The sequence below is a fragment of the Lolium rigidum genome, chromosome 4 (assembly GCF_022539505.1).
Source record: "Lolium rigidum isolate FL_2022 chromosome 4, APGP_CSIRO_Lrig_0.1, whole genome shotgun sequence".
In the NCBI taxonomy this organism is placed as follows: domain Eukaryota; kingdom Viridiplantae; phylum Streptophyta; class Magnoliopsida; order Poales; family Poaceae; genus Lolium; species Lolium rigidum.
The window spans coordinates 276623655-276641210 of NC_061511.1; the positions used below are offsets into that span (position 1 = coordinate 276623655).

Below are 17556 nucleotides of genomic sequence, written 5' to 3' on the forward strand. Positions count from 1 at the left end.
TGGCAAGAGTCTAGCTATATTTTCTTCGGTTCCTTTCTTCTTAAATACGATCATTCGTAGGCGTCAGGAATAAGATGATAACAGATTTGTCTTCTCATGACCGTCCGTTGGAATGCTGTCAAATGCGGCGTGCGACTTGCGGATTGAGGGGGCACGACTTCCTCCATGTTACTCCTAGAGGTTCAATCTTCTGCTTTCCCTCTAGCTTGGTCTTGAAGGAGACAGTGTGCATCGACTGCGAGTCATGAATGAAGCAACGAGGAGCACCTGCAAGTCTGAAGAACCTGGGACGAGATTCAAGTGCGCTCACTTTCCCATTCTCACTGGTAGAAAAATGGCCTTTAGTCGCGGTTCGCAACTGCCATTAGTCGCGGTTGCGCAACCACGACCAATTAAGCACGACTAAAGGCCCCCCCTTTAGTCACGGTTGCTTACGAACCGCGATTAAAGGCCCATCCACGTGGGCGGCTAGCGTGCGCCTGGGCGAAGGACCTTTAGTCGCGGTTGGTGTCCCCAACCGGGACTAAGAGCATCTCCACTCGTCCCCCCGAACAGGCCCCCGGCGAGCGTTTTTTCCATCCGGACGGCGAAATTCGGCCCAGTCGCGCCCCCGGTTCCTCGTTTTCGTCCGGATTTGGGCCTAAATTCATCCGGCGATCCCACGCCATCCCCGGCCCCCCGGGGAGCGCTCGGGGACTCCGGACGAAACAAAAGCGCGCGTGGCCCCAACTTGTCGGCGACAATGGCCTCCGATCTACGGCAATACCCTCGTCTTCCCGATCTACGGCAATACCCTCGTCGAGCGAAAGCTTTGAAATCTCAAGTGGTGCAACATAGATAGATTATATATATTTCGAATATAATTCGAATAAACATAAAAATTACATATAAAAACTTTAAAACGAACTTAAACTACTTCTTCTTCCTACGTGGCCCCGCCTCATCGTCGTCGCGGCGACGCTTCCGGCCCGTCACCTCCTCGTCGGAGGAAGTTGAGCCCTCCTCCTCGTCAGTGTCCTCAGCCTCTTCGTCGTCCTCCTCCTTCTCCTCGGCCTCTTCCTCCTCCTTTTCCTCGGCCTCTTCCTCGGCCTGCTCCTCGGCCTGCTCCTCGGCCTCTTCGTCCTCCTCCTCGTCGTCATCCCATTCGTCCTCGGCGGCCGGCGGGGAAATCGTCGGCTGCTGGACGATGCGGCTGGATCCCACCAATGGCGCCATCCGGGCGGCTTCCCTCGCTGTCGGTGTCCGATGGCCAAGAGAGATCGCTCATGGTTGACGGAGGATGGTGACGAGAGAACAGATGAATGGCGTCGGCCGTCGGAAACCGTATATGTAGGTCTCCCGACGAAGAGAGCGGCGGTTGCTCTTCCGCGGAGTTCGTGCTCCATTACGGCGGTTCTCGCATCGAGGCCACTTCGACCGTTCCCGACGAGTCGTTTCGGCTCTCCGGACCACTTCGCGACGGTTCAATGCGTCGAGGGAACTCCGACGATTGCCCTTCCCGGTAGGCTCGCGCCGTCGCTACGCACGCGGTGGGTGCGCGTCCATGGGCTCGCGGCTGAAAAAATGGGCCTCCCCAGGCCAAAAACTACATCCATCCGGCGCTAAATAACGCCGGATTTCGGCCTGGGGAGCCCCAACGGCTGGGGATGCTCTAAAGACTATTTCGTTAAATTTTTTTAATTCATTTGGGTTTCTAATTTTTTTTCACTCCGTTTTTTTTTCTTTTTTTTCAGAATTTCTATTATTTCAGTTATTTGCATAGCTTAGTCTCTATCTCTAACTACACTTATCTCTAGTCAAATTACTTACTCGTGGTCAAACTTCCCGCTCGGTCACCCATCCTCCCACTACTCCACCTCTAGCACGCTTAACTTCCGAGTTCCATTCCGTCCCGCTTCCAAGTGCTACGCGCACATGTATGTGATACTAGTATCATATCAATCCTATTAACATGTTGGTCGATGTCACATTTTTTCATTGTTTGAATTTCAAGTATTTTTTTTCATAAACAAAAATAATGATGTAATAATAATCGTGAATAAACAAATAAACATTAACTTTTTAATTTTTATTTTTTTTATTTTTTTTATTTTTTTTAGTTTTTTAAATATTTTTTTTGCCAAAACCTAAAAATTTGAAAATCTAAAATTTGGGTAAAAGTAATAGTAATCTTTATGCTGGATGCAATTATTAATTTTATTTTTTTGAAAAATTTTAAAAATATAAAATCCATAATTTATAGCAAAAACTAAAATCTTCCTGCTTTCGTATTTTCATTTGGAATTCATTCGGTGAATTTGGATGTAACTTTTTCCCTGGATTTTTTTGATATATTATACGTTTTTTTCCGACGTCGTATGCAAAAGTTATTGCGGTTTTACCATTTTTTTAACTTTTTTTGCAAAAAAAGGTGAAAATTCGAATTTCTTAATTCCTCCGAATAGTAGGTTGCATAACATACAAGAATCTGAAAACAATTTTTTTTTTGAATTTTCTATCATTTTCTTTTGTATTTTACAAACCAAAAAAAGGCGATCCTCGGGGGGGGGGGGGTGCAGGGTGCGTGGGAGTAAAAAAAAACTCGAAGAAAAAACCTTTAGTCCCGATTGGGGACACCAACCGCGACTAAAGGGGTACCCTTTAGTCGCGGTTGGTGTCCCCAACCGGAACTAAAGGTTTTTCCGCCGGCCGCATCCCTCCATAGCCCTTTAGTCCCGGTTGGTGTTACCACCCGCGACTAAAGGGGTACCCTTTCGTCGCGGATGGAGCATTAGTCGCGGGTCGCCTCCCGAATCGCGACTAAAGCCCCCTTTAGTCACGGTTCGAATATTTCTGGGACTAATGGGGGTGGACGGAAGCCTCTTTTTCTACTAGTGTCTCCTTGTCTCGAATGCTTAGGGACAAGACTACCAGATATTGGCTAGTTCAAAGTGAAGATACTGCTCTTTGTTATGAGACTCAGGCTAGCGTGAGCAGTCGGACAAATTACATCCTCTCGGTTAGCTTTAAAGTTAAGGGAAGTAACTTGGTGAAAACGCGCTTCGCCACGCCGCCTGCATAAGAAAAACAAGCGGCATGAATACGAAAAACATAAAGTTTCCCTCTGTTTAGGGTTCCAGAAAAACAGCAAAAGAGGGACTCGCTCCCTGCTCAACACCAAGCACTTTAGAATTAAACCCAAAACGATTAAGAAAATAAAATCTACAGAAAAAAATCTAAGAAACAGGGTATAGGGGTGACGAAACACATCAAATATGCAAAGTCCAATGGATCTCCCTCTCCTAAGCAACTACAAAAAAGGAACAAATGTATGACGAAAAATTAACATCATGTGAGTACTTTGTTTTGCATTGCTGGGGAAATAAATAAAACAGTTAATTAGTAGGCTAGACACATTTAACACTTACTACCCTTAAAAAGTTCAAAGTTTAAACACCAAGATCGAATAAAAAAAGCTATCACATTCTGTGGGGATAAACAGTAAGCATTGCATCTCTGCAAGTTTGATCATTTGGTGATTGACAACGGAATGAATACAAAAACAAAATAATATGATCGCAATTCTGCAAGTTATATCTAATTATTCTATCCAGAGGTTAATTCCACCCAATGTTGTAGTCTGAAGTGTTAAAAAAGCCTCCCCTCACAGATAACAAATGTTGATGATTTTCTGAAATCAAATGAAAAAGATAAAGCTATGATACTGCCAGAGTTTCCCTTCTCTTTAACCCAAGAAACATGGTAGAAGTTCTCATCATATCCACATAAGACAAAATGAAGTGAAATAAGTCCAAGCGCCGGTGTTGGGAGTGGTTCTAGCTCTAGAGGTCGACAGACCGATAGCTCTAGCACTTCTGGTTCAGGCTATGCCACCGGAGAAGGATCTAGCGGTGGTGGTAGCGCAGACAATGGCGATAATGGCGGCATATGGAGTGGTCGAGGGACTGGATCTAGATCCGGTAATGGGGAATACCATTAAAGTTTAACAAACTAGAACCGGAGCCCAACACAAATTTTTAGTCTCTTCATTTTACTATTTCATGTCACTTAAGTTTCTCTACATTTTCAAGTCTTTATTAAGCTCATAATAAAAGGTTCCATGTATGATTCTGGTGGAAGTTAAACAAGAAAGAGAAAAGTACCTATTTCCACCTTGCTCCCTCACATGCTTCATGTTTACCTCTTATCAGGTCCCGATGTTACTCTGTAATGATGGGGAATGATCTACATGGTAATGTTGATAGATCTGAATTTAACTATAGAGAAGATCAGGCAATTGAAGAACGTGCAACAAGTGCCTTCTATAAAGAAGAATTTTTTTAAGTGGCCTCTATCTTCTGGAATATGGGTTTAATTTGGTGTTCGAGTCTAATAAAGTTATACTCCCTCCGTCCCAAAATGTAAGGCATTTAAGGATTAGTCAAAAGTCAAAGTTTTTTAAGTTTGACCAAGTTTATACACAAAAATATAAACATTTACAGTACTGAATCAACTTGAATAGATTCATCATAAAATATATTTTCTTAATATGTCCATACGATATTGTAGATGTAAATATATTTTTCTAAATATTTGGTCAAAGTTAGTAAAGTTTAACTTTTGACCAGTCCTTAGACGCCTTACATTTTGGGACGGAGGGAGTACCGGCTAAGTGTGGAACCTTTTTTGAAAAGGCCATATGTGCGAGGCATGTTCCGCTTAACTTTGGAATACTTCTATGATAATGATGTGAACCATGTATGCACTAGTGTTGATAAGACAATTGTTTAGCTTTAACGACTTTGTCAGATTAGTTTCGGTTGTATGCCGTGTTTTGCACATATATGTTTAATTTGTAAGTGCTGGATTTCATCCACGGATCGATCACATGAAACTAGTCGAAAACACAAGCAGTGAAAACTTTAGCCAAGGATGCGTCTCGCACCCTATAATTTTTCTCCTTTTATTGCTTTTCTGATTTCTCAACTCTTGCGTTACAACTTGCTGTTACAGGACATGTGCATATATATATATATATGCACCACGGTGCCCACACGGCCAGCCTTATTCTAGTCTAAACCGACACTAACTTCTAGTACTTGTCGGTAACTAAGCCACGTCTAACTAGGACACTACAGACCAATACCAACTCCTAATCAGACTAGGACACTTAACCTAGCCTAAACCAACTATGACAGGAAACAACCACGCACATAGCTAGCTTGGACCTACACTAGTACTCACACTTGGTAACCTATTCTAGTTGGACAAACTTTAATCATGATTAAGCTAACACTATGTTAATTTTAGTTGTGTCTCTAAGTGTCATGCTTGTATACAAGCAAAGAGCCTCCCAAACCTCACAAGCATGCGTAGGAAAGAAAGTTGACATCGCTTGTGCTCATACATTCAAATCTATGTGAGATGATGGTGTATTGGGAAGAGGTGGAAATAAATACCTCATGACTAAGATTGATGATTTCACTAAATATTTCTATATGTATCTCCTGAAAACTAGAGATGATGCTCAACATTAGTTTAAAATCTATAAGCTGGAAGTTTAAAATTAACTTGAAAGAAAGATTAAAAAAAGGTTCGGTCAGATCGTAGTGGAGAGTACCCTTCCAATGAGTTCATATTATTTTATCCGGAACATGGTATAACCCATTAGAGGGCGCCTACTCATTCCCCTCAATCCAATGTGATTTCAGAAAGGAAAAAACAACACTCTAACAGATTTATTAAACGCCATGTCAGCTGCATGTTTATCCAAATAATGGTGGGGGGGGGGGCTATATATTCACTTTATTTCATGTCCTAAATCGAGTTCCAACCAAGAAGAAATAGATTGCCCCGTTAAAGAGTGTAAAAAGGAAATGCCCACACACTCCTACATACGAACTTGAGGCTCCTTGGTGAAAGTGAATTTACAAATCAACAAGAAGCGTAAGCTTGGATGAAAAGCATAGATTGTGTCTTTCTTGGTTAATGTTCTCATAGCATTGCTTCTAAATTTCATGTGGTGAAATCTGCAGTGGATGACATGAATATCGGTACCATGTTTGAATCCGGAAATGCTACATTGTCTAAGTATAATTTTCCTATGATAGATATGCCTAGCATGTCTAGTTGAAAATCTAACCAAATTCTTGAAACTCATATGGAGTTTGGTGCAAATCTGATGATGAGAGTATAAATTCGAATGAGGATGAAAATGAAGCTACCACAAGAAGTAAGATACAAATGACTGCAAACTAATTTAGGAATGATTTTAATTACGTACCTCGTGGATGGTGCTCCCAGTAATATTTTAGAAGCTCTTACATCTCCGCATAGAGAATACCGAAAGGATATCTCTTGATGTTTGTGTCGCCATAACTATCCCAAGATAGTCTAGGCTGATTAACAAACTGCATTGTGCTCCATGTGTATATAAGAAGTCAAAACTTAGGTTGATTGATCTGGAAGAGAGTGTTATAGAGTATTGTTTACTGTTGTTAATAAACTATTAAAGATCGAACCCGCGAGCTAAGATGGCTTTAGTTAGCGAGGATCTTTCACCTCACGTCTCCACATGCAAGTAGCTGACACAAGACGAAGTCAGAGCTTACGAAATATCGTAAGTCGCCATAACCATCCCAAGATAGCACAGCCATGTGTATTTCAAAAGTCAGACCTTAAGTTGATTGACCGGAACATTGTATAATGGAACATATTTTGCAATTGATACTAAATTAAACAATTAATTGATAGGATCTCATGAATTAAGATAGCTTAGCTAACTAAAATTTGTCACCTCACGTCTCCACATGCACGCATTTATTCAAAAAGGATGTACAAGCTAACAAAACCCAGTACCTTTTCTATATCGATATCTGTAGATGTTTGGGTTTCGATAACTATCCCAAGATATATAGAGTTAGTTGATTGAAAAAGAAACAAATATTATGGAGTATATGCTAGTATCAATACTAAGTCATTAAAGTCTGGATCTTGTGAACTAAGAGCAATTCCAATAGTATAGCCGGTTGTTGGCTATAAGGAAGATGCCATGTCATCTATAGCCAACACATAGCCAACAAGTACAATAGTTGGCTATAAAGATGTACTACTTCTTTAATGGAGGACCCACCTTTTATTCACACAACTTGCCTAGAAGCATGTGCTAGAGATAGCTCTTGCATAAGAGCAAGTATAATAGAACCTACTCATCAGGCTATAAGGCTGGTCATAGTGCATAGTATCATATTGTAGTATCATGCATATGATACTTGTCTATGATACTATCACTATAGTGGGTGGTATTATAGAGTAGTATCATAATCCTCTAAATTTATTGTTTTGTAGAATCCCAATACAAAATGTGTGTACAAGATCTATTTAGCATTAGTTTTTCTCGTAACGTGCGCTATGATACAGTATCCACCTATGTTACTCTAATCTTGTCTCTCCTCATTAATTAGATGACACATCAGCATTTTTGTGGGCCTAAGATGCATGATACTACCTATGATACTAGCACTATGGCCAGCCTAAGGAGATCCAACTCAGCAAAATCCTATGTGGAAGAGAGAGAAGCAAAGAAAGAGAAAGAAGCGGGCTCTTTACTTGTAGCCAGCTCAAGCGCACGAAACAAGATGCTAACAGCCCGCATGCAGCCTATTCACAAGCTCTAGGATGGCTGTAAGCACTAAATGCATGCTCTTTGAGTCTTGCATGTAAGCGCACCATCCAAAAAAGTTAGGAGTTAAACATTCAACAAAGCCAACTTATCAATAATCTTATTATACTAGTGTATTATTTCAGTTAACTACGTATGACTTGGCATAAGCTTACAGCCGACAGCTGGCTGTATTATTGCTCTTGCTCTAAGAGCTCACTTACATTCTCTCTCATCTTCTCTCTCCTCCAACTAGACACAAATATACTATTTTAATTCTTATAGCCAGCTGACTAGGTCTTATTGTACTTGCTCTAAGATGGCTTAGTTAGCTAGGATTTACTCTGCACATCCATGCACAGTTAATCTAAGACGAAGTCCATCTAGCAAAACACCGTACTTCTCCCGGATTGGTACCTCTCGATAGTTCGTCTCCATAAATAGAACAAGATGGTGTAGAAGTAGAATAATAGTTACTCCCTCCGTCCTAGAGTGTAAGTCACAATCCTCTAATATCTTGGCCTAAGGCTTAACGTGATTGAGGTTGAAATTGTGATTAATTAGTCCGGACTGTGATGCTTCGTAACTACTACGGCCAATAAAAAAAGTCCCATAATTATTGCATACATAGTGAACCGGTTCCTTTTCACATGCAATGTGAGTTAAGAGAGAGGAAAGGGCTCCTGCATGCGGCCATGCAGGAATTTTGATCATGTTCACACTCCATGCATGCCAATCGTAGCAATAAGTGTGGAAGAGGAGAGGAAGGTGTGGGCTGCATGTGGAGGAGAGGAAGGTGCTAATTAACTCCAATTAATACAAAATTGTGCCTTATTTGCTTCATTAGCAGGACAACCTGGAAATGAGAATGTGACTTACACTCTAGGACGGATGGAGTAACAAACTATAGTGCATCGATTTGCATTTTGCAAGTCAGAACTTAAGTTGACCAAACCGGAATATAGCCATTGGGTATACATAATTTTTGCTACTAAACCATTGAAGATCAAATCCCGTGAACTAAGATGGCTTAGATAGTTAGGATCTATCACCTCACCTCACGTGTCCACATGCATGCAGCTAGTTGTATACAAAGTATGAGCTGGCGAAATAGTTTACTGTACTCCGATAAATACTGACTGGTTTGTGTCCCTGTAACTACTCCAAGAAACCTAGATCACAACACAAAACACAATATACTCTGCGGTATCTTGCATCCTAGCTTTCATATTCCGCCTTTTCGCTTCGCCAAATAACAATCGCCCATCTTGAGGTGCTAGATCACCACACAAAAAAACACAATATACATCTAAAGTGTGGCTTCAAATCCACAATCTAGCTCTGATAATAATTGTAACTGCCTACTATCACTACAGGAACCAGAACCAGTCGAGGTGCCGACAGCTCGGGGGGGGTTAATATTGGGTCCAAAAACATCCGACCACACTTGTGTACACAACATGTGAACACACACAAGTTTTGGGGGGCATTCCCACCCTCTGAGGATCGATTTTCACGAAACCATAATTCGTTGACTACGCGGTTTACAACATTGACTGCATCCCAACGACGGCTCCCCGGTGGACTTATGCCTCCATTTGAGCTTGATTAGATCATATGTGAATGTGGTGACAAGGATCAACCCATATGCTCTCAAGGTTCTCTCCGGTTGGCCCGTCCAGGGAGCTCCCCCATATACGTTCAAAACATGTCTAACTGTCGTTAGTGCATGTGCCTATGACCTAACCAAGATAATATTCACACCCTACGAGGTGCGGCATCCCACCCGCCAAGATAACGAAAGCTAATATTCCCACCCTCTGAGGATCAACACCGGTGCGTTCCCACCCTCCGAGGTGCGGCATCCCACCCTTTGAGATAGTATTCACACGCATGCGATAACACTTAAGCTGTGTCTCGAAGGGTTACGATTCCCTAAAATAGGTGAAGAAAAAATAACCACATTAAAATAACTGAGACTAGTAAATAAATGAATATAAATAAATTTGTAGAAATATACCAAAAAAAACAATGCCAACGGCCAGGCCGTCGGCATTGGTGTGGCAACCTGGGCCGACAGCTAGGCCGTCGGCACAGGCTTGACATCGTCGCCCCGCCGTCACGGTGGAACACTTCGGGTCCACGCGCTAGATGGTGTGCGGAAGGTCCAGATGGTGCCGATGGTGTCCGTCAGCACTAGATACACTGTGCTGATAGGCGTGCTGCGTCGACGGCTAACCTGTACCGGCAGCGTGGCCTGCCATGACCGTGCCCTATGCTGACGGACCCGATAAAAAACCGTCGGCACAGGTTCTGGCCGTCGGCACCTTGTGTGTTTCCTGTAGTGTGTACTAGTCAGCTACTATTCCTAAATCCAGATCGAACACCAAGGAGACTTAAGGGTGACTTCTTTTGGGCTTATGCTTATGCATAAGCCGGCTTATGGCAAACTGTGGGGGGAAACTACGGTGAGGAGAAACTTGTAGAATCCGTTTGGAGACTTCTTTTAGGCTTTTAGAAGTTTGGCTTATTTCATAGGTTGAGTTGTGAAATATCTGTACTGCCCTTAAATTAGAAATGTTTCAGTGGGTCATCGAATTTGACGGCAGCCACAACCCTGCGGAGCGGGCGGGGTAGGCGCCAGCGAGGTCTCCGCATGCGGGGGAGGCGCCGGCGAGGTCGCCGCGTGCGGGGGAGGCAGCTACGGCGGCGGCGGTGAGGTCGCCGGCGAACCTGCAGGGTTGGCGCTCCAGAGGAGAGGCGGGCCGCGGCTTGGCAACCAGAGGGAAAAGCGGAGCGGGCGGGGGAGGCTCCGTCGAGGTCGCCGCGGGCGGGGGAGAGATGATCTGGCCGGGTGGGAGCCGGTTGCAGTCTTGGAGCTCGCGGGCCGTTCTTGGAGCTCGACGGCCGGTCTTGGAGCTCGACGGCCGGCCTTGGAGCTTCGGGGTTGAGGGCGGGGCGGGTGGGATCCGGCCTCCCGCTGCCAGGATCTGCGGTCAGCGGCTGGGGTAGGGCGGCGGGCTCGGTGGGGAGCGATTGGGGAGTGGCGGCGGGCTCGGTGGGGAGCGATTGGGGAGTGGCGGCGGGCTCGGTGGGGAGCGAGCGAGGACGGGGGTGGGGAGCGAGCGAGGACGGGGGGGGGGGGTGGGGAACGATTCATTTTTTCTTTTTCTTTTTTTCTCCCTTTGACTCAGGTAACTGGGCGGTGGCATTCTGTTGTAAATTTCATGAAACGACATGTCCGTTTCCACAAAACGTTTGGTGAGCTCGTGGGGAAGCTCGGGAAACTGCTCTCGAGCAGTTTCTCCCCACTACACGTACGTGGGCTTCTGGGGCGTTTCTCGGTGGGGAGAAGCCAGACACTTCTTTTGGGCTTGTGCTGCCCATGACCTCGAAGCCGCGCGGGAAGCCCAAAAGAAGTCACCCTTACCAAAGAAGCCTACTGAGTTGTACTACCTTGAGAACCAACCTGTGGTTGGATGGTTAGGAGGGCAGTGGCACCCCCAGCCCACCAGAGTTCAAATCCCAGATTTGACACTTTGGTGTCTCATAAAGGCGGAATATTCTTCGGTGGGAGGCGACGTTCCCGTCGACAGCGAGGCGCCTGTGGTGACTTCGTCAATCTCAAGACCCGCCGGTTCAGTTCTTCAACGCAGTCTCTTGGAGGTGCTCATAGGGGTAGGGTGTGCGTGTGTGCGTTCATAGGGGTGAGTATGTGCGCGTATGTATGAGCGTCTTTGATTGTACTGTGTTTCGCAAAAAAAAAGTTGTACTACCTTCTCCATCTCGTTAAACATGTTGGAGGTTTGTCAAATTTAGATATATCTAAATATAATTTGGTATCTAGATCCGTCCAAATTTAGACAAATCTCATAAATGTTTTATTAGATGGAGGGAGTATGTAGCTAACTCACGTATTACTACTACTTGGACTCGAGCTAGACAGCTAGTACTCGACCGTACTTCCCTAACTAGGAAATTAACCATCTTATTCTTAGTACTAAGTCCATTTGTACTTTTTATGTAAGATTGTTTCTAAGAGGAGCGTAGGTGCTTGATGCCACGGGTGGGGGCGACAATGGTGGTGGAGGAGCAGCCGGCGCTCGGGGTGGATGAGGTGAGGACCGCTTGGGTTTTACTCTCTTGCGTAGAACACTCCGGAAAATAAGTTCCATCTTTTGGATCCTGTCAACCGTGGCTAAAATGAAAACGTGTGCAGTTGTTTACTGATTGTCCACAAGAAAAAATACGGTGTAATTTTCCTCGTTCACCGAATGTCATGTCGAGAACACTTGGTAAAATCGAAATATTCCGTGTAAACTTTCTTTTATAGAGTGTTTATAGACTGTCCAACATGATCGTCCTTGTTGGCAAATGACAGCACTAGTCCGGTAATGGTTAGTAGCTGGCTGCATGCAATTAGTACCAAGTCAACACTTTTGCCTCGCAGTTTACCATAATATACTCCACGGGCAGCGGTAATGGCCAAGTGGCGCTTGCTACAGCTAAACCGAGTCAAACTGCACCGACGGAACACATCTCATCTATCCGCATCCTGTACGAGTGTAAATGTAAGGAACACACCTAGATCGATATAAGGGATCCATGGCTTCATGTGCGTGCATGAGCCAGTGTAATGTCGATCATTAGGTCATAAGGATTAAACCGAGTAGCGAAGGCACATTCATTCATGTGGGGGAGAAGGTATAATGAATCTACTAAAAAAATATACTCCCTCGTTACGGCCCTAAATAGTTATTGCAGGTTTAATAAATCTATTTATATTTTAGCCTACATTTTTCTCGTAATCTGCAACAAGTATTTAGGGCCAGAGTAAAGCTATATCTCTATGAGAAGATGGAATCTCTAGATAAAATTAGCTAAGCTTTGGTCCGTACCAAGCAGTCGCTTACTTCTCACCTTGACCACTTGTCGTCAGTTGACTATTGACTAAATAAAGATATGGAGAGATTTGTTCTAGCAATTAATGCTACCAAGTTGCTACATCCATGCTAGGGGTGCAAGTCAATGTAGCTGCATGCATTCTACCCTCATTACTCATCAAATGACCCACCGAATTCAAGACCCAAAGCCCGAGTTCAACATGCAATATAACCTAGCTCCACTGCTATATAAGCCCATGAAACCCTCGAGCATCCAACTCATCTCACACTCCACCGAGCTCATACACAATGGCTACTAAGCTTGCAGCTCTTGGCTTTGTTGTCCTCCTAAGCATTGGGTTCACCAATGCTTCGAGGATGCTCGCTAGCTCATCCAGTGCATCCGGAGGAGGAGGTGGGGGAGGCGGTGGAGGCGGTAGTGATGGTGGGAGTGGTTGGGGCTCAGGAGGTGGAAAAGGTGGTGGCTCGGGATATGGTGAAACCTATACATATGGCGGTAGACAACAAAACTATGCCCAGGGAGCTGGTGGGGGAGGAGGAGAAGGCACCGGTGGTGGTTCAAAGGGTGGAGCCGGATCTGGTTCCGGGTCTGGCTTTGGATCCGGCACTGGTGCGAGTGGTTCAGCATCAGCCCCTACCGGGAATGGGTATGCCAATGCTAATGGTAATGGTGGTGGTGAAGGCCAAGGTGCTGGTGCCGATGGGACTAGCGGAAAAGGGTCTGGGGAGGGCGGCGGTCAAGGAAGTGGTGAGAGTGGTGTAGCACTAGCACCGGCTCCTGCTGCTGGTGGTGTCGGCTACTCGATGCTGGTGGCGGTGGTACTGGTGGTGGCGGCGGAGACAATGGAAATGGAGGTGGCAAAGGAGCTGGAGTTGGGCAGGCTGCCAGCCGACGACACTTCGGAGGTAGCGCTAGTGGACAGGGGTAGTGGCGACGGTGGTGGGATTGTTAAGGGTGTCGCTCAAGGTCCAAGTGTCGGTGTTGGGAGTGGTTCTGGCTCCGGAGGTGGACAGACGGGAAGCTCTGGTACTTCTGGTTCAGGCTATGCAACCGGAGAAGGAGCTGGCGGTGGTGGTGGCGCGGGTAGTAGCGATAATGGCGGGATAGGCAGCGGTGGAGGAACCGGGTCTGGATCCGGCAGCGGAGGATACCATTAAACCTTGGGTTTCAGACAAACAAGAACCAACAAACAAGAACCGGAGTCCAACAGACGTTTTTAATCTCTTCATTTGACGAAGTTTCTCTCCATTTTATGTTTTTATTAGGCTCATAATAAAGGGCTCCATGTATGATTCCAGTGGAAGTTAAGCAGTAAAGAGAAATGTACCTATTTCCACCTTGCTCCCTCCCATGCTCCAATGTATCACTACTACAAAATAACACACTGGAAAGGAATAGTGTAATGTATGCAATCGCATACCATTTGAAACATAAACAACAGTTTGTGACCTGATAGAGATCACACACAATTTTAAAAAAAAATCAACCGTATGCAATGCACCGCACATGGTTGGCTGAATGAATCGTGAGCTATGCAGCACCGATCACATACGGATAGTACGCACAAGAATAATTGTGTGTGGTTCACTGCATAGAGTTTACCAAAAAAAAATAGCGTGCGAACTTTCAGGTTCCAACCATTTGCATTTGTTTGAACATCAATAATTTAGGTGCCGACCCGTCCCAAACCTTGAGGCCCTGTATTCAGGATTTGTATCTTTGTGCGGGCAAGAGTGTAAAATATCTTTGGTTGCTTTTGACACTCTTCGTATGGGAAGGCGTCAGGAATCAGGTGATAACAAGAGAAATGCTTTTACGCTCTATCTTCTCATGGTCGCCTGTTGGAATGCTGTTAATTGTTAAATGCGGCATGGGACTTGCAGACGGAGGGGGCACTACCTGCTTCATTCCTCTACCTGCCTCTTGCCGGGAGACTCTGTGCATCGAATGAGAGGCCTGAATGAAGCGATGAGGATGGACCCATACAAATATGGCCGGACCATCTTCAACTCAGAAGAGCCAGGGACGAAAGCAACACAGACCCCGTAGAGCGGCGATTGGCGATTGTGCCAAATGCAGTGCAGTCGGCGCCTAAGAGTACATTGTGACTAAGGCAGAGCGGCAAAGAGGACCTACCTCCTCCGTCCGTAAATCTACGTTTTCCTTTTTGGAAGTCAAACATGTTTTAAATTTGACTAAACTTTTACACAACAATAGCAACATATGTGACATCAAACTACTATATTATTGAACTACATGTTAAGATGAATCTAGCCATATTATTTTTCTGTCATAAATACTGCTACTTTTTTCTAGAAAGTTGGTCAAAATTAATGAAATTTAACTTAAGATATGTCCTAACATACACTTATTTGTGGACGTAGGGAGTATACTTTTTTGTATTCTCTGCTGCGAAACACATCATCTCCCGTTCTCATTGGCGCATTTGGTAGTCTACAAGCCCTTTAGCTCGCATCAGGCCAGGAAAAAAATTGTTTGGTTGCCTGGAAGGCTTCCGCTTTGTGGTCCAACCGGTTCTCAAAGCAGTCTTAGGACATGCCCGGGAGGAACGCCTAAATAAGGCGTTTTCAGCCAGCTTGTCCCGTTGTCGTCCAATTTTGCATGCGGGCGTGCAACGGTTGTACGCGTGGAGAAGCGCGGGATACACCGCGTTTTTTGGGCCCTCTCTCCCTACTTCCAGTGACCGGTCTAACTCCCTCTCTCTCTCCACTTGGCTCCCTCACTGAGACATGTGACTGTCCCACCAACCGTCGACCATGACCTCCTCGCCTCTTCCGCCTCCCCCGCCTCCTTCGGCCCCAGCGCCGACGGATCCCTCCGCCCCGACGGTCACCCGGCAGAACTCTGCGTAGTTGCGCATGGTCTGGAAGTACGAGGCAGGCAGCCGCGATGCGATGGCGCCGATTCTTCCCGGTCGAGTACCGGTCTTGAATCGGTTGTCTCCCATCGCTTCGAGGCCCGTCGGGATGGGTACGAGGAGCGCGGCTGTGGCCGCACTACAAGCCGCCAAGATATGATTGGCGGATCCCGCGAGATGGTGGTTTTTCACCCCTCGGCCTAGGGTTTGCTTCCGCAAGGGCTGCAGCCATGGTGGTGGCCAGGTGCAAAATGCTCCAACTGGGATATGGAGCCTCCGCCTGGGTTCCCCGCTACCCCGATGCACACACCGATGCCATGGGGCCAACCGCGTCCAAGTGCTCCAATGCCACGCCACTGGTCGTGCCGCCCTTCGGCCGACTCCGGGCACATCGGCAACCCTCCGCTCCATTAGTGCCCCGTCCTCCGATTGCTATTCCAGCAGCGCCTCTCCTTCGACCGCTGCTCTGGCACCGCCACCTTCTCCTCCTGGATTTGGGTTGGGATGTCATGGAGCACATGCTGGCACCGGTGCGCAGCCTCCTCCTCTGACGGGCCCGCTAGCGCTCCATCCCATTGTAGATACTCCAACTCGTCTTAATCAGCTTGTGGATCCAATTGATGTCAATGTAGATCCGATTGATGTCGGTGTAGGCCAATTTAGATCCGATTGATGTCAATGTGCATTGCATGTTAGTCATAAGCATGTCAATGATGAGTAGGATGAATGGGATGCGTGTGCAAATTGTTGGAGATATGCCCAAGAGGCAATAATAAAGTGGTTATTATAATATCTTTGTGTTTATGATAAATGTTTGCATACCATGCTATAATTGTATTAACCGAAACATTGATACATGTGTGTTATGTAAACAACAAGGAGTCCCTAGTAAGCCTCTTGTATAACTAGCTTGTTGATTAATAGATGATCATGGTTTCGTGATCATGAACATTGGATGTTATTAATAACAAGGTTATGTCATTGGATGAATGATATAATGGACACACACCCAAATAAGCGTAGCATAAGATCAAGTCATTAAGTTCAACTTGCTATAAGCTTTCGATACATAGTTACCTAGTCCTTCGACCATGAGATCATGTAAATCACTTACACCGGAAGGATGATTTGATTACATCAAACGCCATTGCGTAAATGGGTGGTTATAAAGATGGGATTAAGTATTCGGAAAGTGTGAGTTGAGGCATATGGATCAATAGTGAGATTTGTCCATCCCGATGACGGATAGATACACTCTAGGCCCTCTCGGTGGAACGTCGTCTGATTAGCTTGCAAGCATGTGATTAGATCACAAGAGATGACATACCACGGTACGAGTAAAGCGTACTTGTCGGTAACGAGGTTGAACAAGGTATGGAGATACCGATGATCGAACCTCGGACAAGTAAAGTATCGCGTGACAAAGGGAATCGGTATCGTATGTAAATGGTTCAATCGATCACTAAGTTATCGTTGAATATGTGGGGGCCATTATGGATCTCCATATCCCGCTATTGGTTATTGCTCGGAGAGGAGTCTCGACCATGTCTGCATAGTTCACGAACCGTAGGGTGACACGCTTAAGGTTCGATGTCGCATAAGTAGATTCGGAATATGAGATGGAGACCGAAGTTTGTTCGGAGTCTCGGATGGGATCCAGGACATCACGAGGAGGTCCGGAATGGTCCGGAGAATAAGATTCATATAAGAGAAGTTGATTTCTAGGTTTCGGAAAAAGTTCGGAATTTTTCCGGTGATAGACCGAAAGGTTCTAGAAGGTTCTGGAGGGGTCCACCATGGGGCCCACGACCTAAGGGGGGCCACATGGGCCTAGGGGGTGCTGCCCAGCCCTAATGGGCCAGGCGCACCAAGCCTCAAAGGCCCAGGCCGGCCACCCCTAGGGTTTCCCCAAAACCCTAGGGGGGATCAACTTGGGGGGAAGTTTTCCCCCCTTTCCCCATTTTGGCCGCCGGCCAAGGGCTTGGAGGAGGGGCCAAGCCACCCCTGGCCGCACCCCCCTATATAAAGAGGGGAGGGGGCAGCGGCGCAGCGCTCCCTCATCCCTTGTGCTCTGGCTGCCTCTCTCTCCCACCGATACGTTGCTCCGGCTTAGGCGAAGCCCTACAGCTTTTCT

General features: G+C 45.8%; 1 protein-coding gene across 1 annotated transcript; it reads left to right on the forward strand.

Moving 5' to 3' along the window:
• The first annotated feature begins 12831 nt into the window (after positions 1-12831).
• Positions 12832-14508, forward strand: LOC124648830 (glycine-rich cell wall structural protein 2-like). The gene is made up of 3 exons (XM_047188525.1): positions 12832-13627; positions 14215-14336; positions 14428-14508. The coding sequence occupies exons 1-3, from the start codon at positions 12832-12834 to the stop codon at positions 14506-14508; spliced, it is 999 nt and encodes a 332-aa protein (XP_047044481.1).
• The last annotated feature ends 3048 nt before the right edge of the window (positions 14509-17556 follow it).